The 6,208-nt window shown below is 40.6% G+C and overlaps 1 protein-coding gene across 1 annotated transcript; it reads right to left on the bottom strand.

Annotated features, from left to right (window-relative positions):
* Positions 1-2,498: 2,498 nt before the first annotated feature.
* On the bottom strand, positions 2,499-3,371 carry LOC135594244 (protein GOS9-like). Its single transcript, XM_065084646.1, has 3 exons — positions 3,231-3,371; positions 2,951-3,139; positions 2,499-2,880 (listed from the first exon to the last, which is right to left on the bottom strand). Exons 1-3 carry the CDS (start codon positions 3,231-3,233, stop codon positions 2,647-2,649), a joined length of 426 nt encoding a protein of 141 aa, XP_064940718.1. The 5' UTR covers positions 3,234-3,371; the 3' UTR covers positions 2,499-2,646.
* Positions 3,372-6,208: the final 2,837 nt, after the last annotated feature.

Below are 6,208 nucleotides of genomic sequence, written 5' to 3'. Positions count from 1 at the left end.
CCTAAGTGTACTAGCGAACTTGATTATGAGGTTAAATTATAACAATAAACATAGACACAATGATTATAAGAGACTTACGTATCGTTATATGTTTTAAATAATTATCAAGGTTTGAATAAGTTTGATTATATTTAAAATAAGTGAATTTGAGGTCCAAACATGTGGAGGAAAATTGATTTACTTATGCATGGTTGGGGTAGTAGATAATTAAGCAAAGATAAAAACAAGAGAAATATTAAACTAAAATATTAAAATAAATAAGTGAGATTAAAAGATAAAGTTCGACTATCTTTTTTATTTTTATCATTTCAAATTAGACTCATATTAAATTATTGGGTAGTGACCCACTAATCTAAGAGGTTTGAGTAGTTGGATAAAGATCTAGTACCCAATATGATAAGACCCATTAGAGTTAAGTTGACAATGGACTTCTATAAATATGAGGGAACCAAAGAGCCATGTGTTGGGTTCTTTTTAGCTGTCACCTCTTATTCTCTTCTCTCTCTCTCCTCCTCATACTATAGCCCCTATTTGGAGCATGTGTACAACAAGAAGGGGCAACCACTTATTGATTACGTGGTGCACGCGAGGAAGAGATTTGGGCAACGATTTGTTGAGCGTTTTGGCAACCCCTGTCATATGGATCATCGCCAGAGAGGACGATAGTTAACCTCTTTCATCCTCTCCTACAGATCTGTAAGTTTTTAGAAATATACAATCTCTTTAGGTAACACATCTTTCTTATATGTGCAGTTTTCAGTTTCGCGAATTTTTGCGCACCAATCTTTGCACGACGATGAAACCTTATTTTTCATATAAAATTCTAGGATTTTATTTTCTATTCTTTCGCTATGCATGTGATGTCATCCTAGATTTTTTAACAGGATCTCTATCCACTAATCTCTCATTGACTCTTATTGGATCTTATCCACAAGATCCAATCATTCAGGAGCTTATTGGATATCAAATAGGATATAGGGCAAATATCTCTTATCTGAATCTCTACTCGTTATAACACATACCATATGTGTGTGACCCTCTAAGCTTAACAATATTAAGCTAGACATGAGTCATACCTATTAGAACTCATTCTAGCTAAGTGAATTATTATTTCCATAATAATTCACTCGATTTATCGACTACAAATGTACTATGCCAATATGTCGCAGGCCCAAATAATACAGGGGAATACAATCCTTTAGACATATTTGTCCTTAGTTACCATGTATCTATAATCTCTTATCCATCTAATTTTCTAAAAACCGTATACTATGTATGGTGTTGTTAGGCTCATATAGTTTCTAATTTTCCAAAGAATTTTTTCTCTTTTAATCTGAATGATTTTGACCAGGGATTTGCTTAAGCAAGAACACATGGAATATTCTTCTCATGATACCGAGAGTGAATAATCCTCTATCGACACTAGGACGATGAGCACACAAATTTGATGTACCACTGAGCTCTACGATATTTCCATTCTATAATAGAAATAATCTTCTAATTGTTTTAAATCTTCTTTTGGAAGGGACACTCCAACGAGTGCTATTTAGACTCGAAATCTTTCATCAATCTTCCTGAATCTCCAATTGACTCCAAAGAAAATATTTTCTACTATATTTTTCATGACTTGTTGTGATTCCTCCATTCTAGATGAAAATGATAGAATGTCCATTTCCTCCTTCGATGTGAACCATACCTTGCTATCGTGAAAACAATGATGAGTTATTGCATGTCGGACCCCAAAACACAATCTCAATATCTTTATGTTTATCTGCTTGTACGACATTTGGATCTTTGCCTACAAACTGTATGAAATGATGTTGATTTTGTAGTGGGATCCTAATTTTCTAGTACTTTTGATGTAACGAAGAACTTGTAGTGAAAGATCAAAACTCTTTTTTAATGTAAAGATTAAATAATTATTTGATCGAATGGGTTATCTTTTTAGAGTCAATGATCCCTTACCGTTTCCTATCACACACATATTCTTATCTCATTTGTATCGATGTATCAATCGATCTTTTTTTTTTTTTCCAAGTTGATGGTTATACAAGTAATTAATGACTCATGGATTTAGTTGGTTTTACGTAAATTATGCCGTACTCTTGTGTGTTCATCCGAGAAAGGTTAGTCTTCCCATAATCTCATCTGGTCCTCAAAAGACATACAAAATAGAAAATAGATTAATAAAAATATTAAACTCGAGATCTCATAAATAAATTACGATAAACATTAGATAGATAATATAAAATATAAAATTTAATTTTCTGAATAATCACACAATAAAGGGTCTAAGGGTAGTCAATTACGTTAAAAATTCTTTATAAATGAGAGTTCATATAACACCACTATCAAGTCAACCGAAGAACCAACCAAAAAACACTACCCTAAAAAATATTACTCCAATCACCATCTACATCAAATTAATTTATTTTCGTTTATTTATTTATGCGATCCTAAATGCTGAAATCTCAAACCAATCAGTGATGCAATTGCTCTGATAGTAACACACCATATCATTATTATTCCAAGCAACATCCGACAACAGCTGGGGATGGCAAACACCGATCCATTTATTGCAGACATTCTTCATCTCATCACTCCAAGTAGCACATAGCAACTCTTGTGATTTACTGCAGTGGCCAATTATGGCTCCAAGTAGACCCCAATGGCGTCAATAAAATCGCCGCCACGGCCGAAGAAGCCAGAGATCTTGCCTGCTGCTATAGGAAGGGAGAAGGGAGTCCCTCCCGTGTTGCCGAAAGGTCCGTAAGATTTCTTGTTGGTGCTGAAGCCAAGCTTCCCCACCACCACCACTCCATGGTAGTTACCAAATTCTCCCGCCATTCCCACCAGATACTCGCCCTCCTGCAGAACAATCTGCATCCAAGTAGAAGCCATTATTAATCTGCAGTCAGCTATGAGCTTTGAGATTGGTAGTGATGCAAACCTCGTGGGGAGTACCACCTCTGCCACCGAAGTGTCGGGTCTCCGTCTTCCCGTAGTAAGTGAAGGTGACGTCCACGGCGTCGACCACGTCTCCGGAAAAAATCTTGACGCTGATGATACGATAAGCAGGTCCCATGTCGAAGGCCGACCCTCCGTTCCCTCCCCATGCTCCCACCTTGATCGCTCCGTTCTGCATCACCATCGACGTCAACACACAACGCACAGAGGTAACCAAACTGTTCCACAGACGGAAAACTATGTGTGTACATAGAGGCTCTCACCATCGTGTTGTGTGCACCAAACTCCTCCCTTTCTTCTGCAGAAGATGATGTTGGGGAAGGGGGAGAGATGGAGGGAGGCTACTTATAGCGGATCGCCATGGCTGTGATGTCGGGGTGGAGTGGAGGTGTGCCGCCCGCCCCCTCGTCCATGGCTTCCTCGAGGAAAGCGTGTATCACGTGATGAGGGTCTCGTAGAGCATCTCGACGACGACGAAGACGTGACCGGCGACGATCACAGCTGGTGGTGTGGTCGATAATTAAAGATGAGCGGATAAGGATAGGGCGTGGCGGTCGACACATGGAAACGTGTTGGGGAGACTTGAGAGTTCAATACGACGGCTACGTTGGAGAGATATGCCCGTTTTTTTTTTGGTTTGATGGTGCAGATCGTAGATCTGTAGGATATGATTAAGTAATACAAAATTTTATTTTATTCTTCATAAATATATATTTATATTTAATTTTATTTGATTTTTTCTAAGTCGTATGTCACTTTTATATATTGATGGAAAGGGATTAACGTTCTAGGATCTTTTAAGAATTTATAAAAAATAAATTAATAGAAACATTAAACTCAAGATTCCATATCTTAAAAAATACTTATGGACAATTCATAATACAAAGATGAATTTTGTAAGCTACAAATTATCTCGTAACAAGGAATCCAAGGTACTATATCATCTCAAAAAGTTCTTATCGATAAGTGTTACTATAGGGAAATCTAAGGACGACATCACATGTGCAGTGGAAAAACAGAAAATAAAAATCTCAAATTTTCTAAAAGGTGTTCGTCATCTTGCGAAGCTTGGCATGTAAAAACTCGTAAAATAGAAAACCGCACGTACAAAGGAGATTGTGTTATCTAGGGAGATCGTATATCCCTGAATTCCTACATATTTATGGAAGAGAATGAAGGAGGTCAACTATCCTCCTCTCTAACGATGATATTTTGGGCCCTAATCACGTCACCACCAACACCACGCCACGCCACCGTCAGGTCCGTAAGCAAAGCACTCCCACGTGCCAAGCTAGGATCCGTACCGAGGCATTCCCCGGTACATCCTATCCTAGAAAGCTCGGGACGACACCGCATGGCGTCGTTCCGCGCGTCCCGGGTCGACGCCTCGCCAAGGCACATCCTCACCCCTTGAGTACCGGCCACCACACCAAAAACCTGCATACGACCGACTCTCGTACAGTAGTATAAAAACCCCTGGTCGGCATCTGGCAAGGAGGAGGACAAAAAAAGAGAGAACCCCACACTGACTTACTTGTCAAGGGGCCATAGTTGGTAATAACCCGACGAGGGTCTTTTGTGCAAGGAAGCGGCCACCCACGAGGCGCGACCATCCCGATCGAGTGGTGTCTCTTCCCAAGTGGCACCGACATCCCTGCATCACCCAGGTCCTTCTGTCCAGGAGAGCAGACACCTCGAGGAGCGACCGTCCCGACCAAGAGATGTCAATCAACATTCAGATGCCAACACCCTATCCTGAGGGCTCAACCGACCTCGGCAACCAGCTCAGTCGTCCAAAGACTCCCGACATTGACCCATGGACCAGGCCGTGCTGACTCATCAACCACAACGCATTAGTTCACCAGCATTTTTAGCCCTAGAAGGAGGGCCATGTCGTAGGAGCATCATGCAAGAGCTCTCCCTGAGGGAGAACCACCGGTCGATCGCCCTTCCACCAAGCTCGGAGATTAGCCCCTCCCCGTCCACAAAGACGGGGGGATCGTGGCCTCGACGATAGATCGCTACTAGCGCCTGTTCAACGACCCGAGGTTTTCTCCCCCCGGACACACCATAAGACCCATGGTTGTTACACCCAAGGCGTTCCTCGGCCTGGCCAAGCAAGTACAGGCTTTGATGGGAATGATGCAAACAATCATCCCGCTCATGCCACAGATTGTGTAACTCGCAACTCCCCCAACCGACCCGACATAGCAAAGGCCAAGCAGGGAGCAACTCGGGACGGAAGAAGCCCAAGAGCAGACAATGAACCCGAGAGGCCTACCCAAACAGAGCAAACCCACAGGCTACGAAGACGCTCCTCGAATCGTTGCTCAAATCTCTACACCTACTAGCTGAGGAGAAGGGGAGAGAAGAATATAAGGTGACAACTAGTAAAGCTTAGCATATGACCCTTTAGATCTCTCATATTTATAAAGGTCCCAAATCAACTTAACCCTAATGAATCTTGTCATATTGGGTACTGGATCTCTATCCAACTACCCAAGTCTATTAGATTAATGGATCTACTAGTCATAGGTGCCTTGCAAGCCAATCACGTGAGTGATGGCACGTGTGACATGACACACACTCTCTTTTTACTTATTATATTATTTATTATATGAATATATTATGATGTCCATGTATTTGTACAATAGAAATCATGATAAGATCACGATAATGAGACGGATTCACTTTTAAACACAAACCTTAATAATCCTGGTCATAGGTTACTTAAGAGGGACATAGAGATAACCGGATAGACTAGTGTACTATATACTCGTCCATATGATGGAGACAACTGGTCTCATAGCTGCTCGTATGGGGATACTAGGATACAGTGTAGGTGCTCATTAGATAATGAATTCACTGATTGATCTGCTCATAGAATGCTGGATAGTTAATAATGTCTTATTGTTAAACAATAATTTTATCGTCCTAATGGTGCATCTGGTCCTTAAAATTGAGACATCAAAGATGTCTTGTATGAGTACTTCATCTTTGATACCAGACTTATAGGTCTAGAAGTTTCAGATGTTGTATAACTGGTTCTTAAGAGTGATAGTCAACCTTACGAGGGTTATTAAGTATCGATAGAGGATCATCTACTCTTATTGTCATAAGAGGAATATCCTATGTATTCTTGCTCAAACAATTCCTTGGCCAGGGTCATTCGAATTAAGAAAGAAAGAGTTCTTAGGGAGAATCCGATTAGAGTGAGACTCGAGTAGAAACTGTATAAGCA

Source organism: Musa acuminata, chromosome BXJ1-9 (assembly GCF_036884655.1).
Source record: "Musa acuminata AAA Group cultivar baxijiao chromosome BXJ1-9, Cavendish_Baxijiao_AAA, whole genome shotgun sequence".
Taxonomy (NCBI): domain Eukaryota; kingdom Viridiplantae; phylum Streptophyta; class Magnoliopsida; order Zingiberales; family Musaceae; genus Musa; species Musa acuminata.
This window is presented reverse-complemented; position numbering and strand designations above follow the sequence as displayed.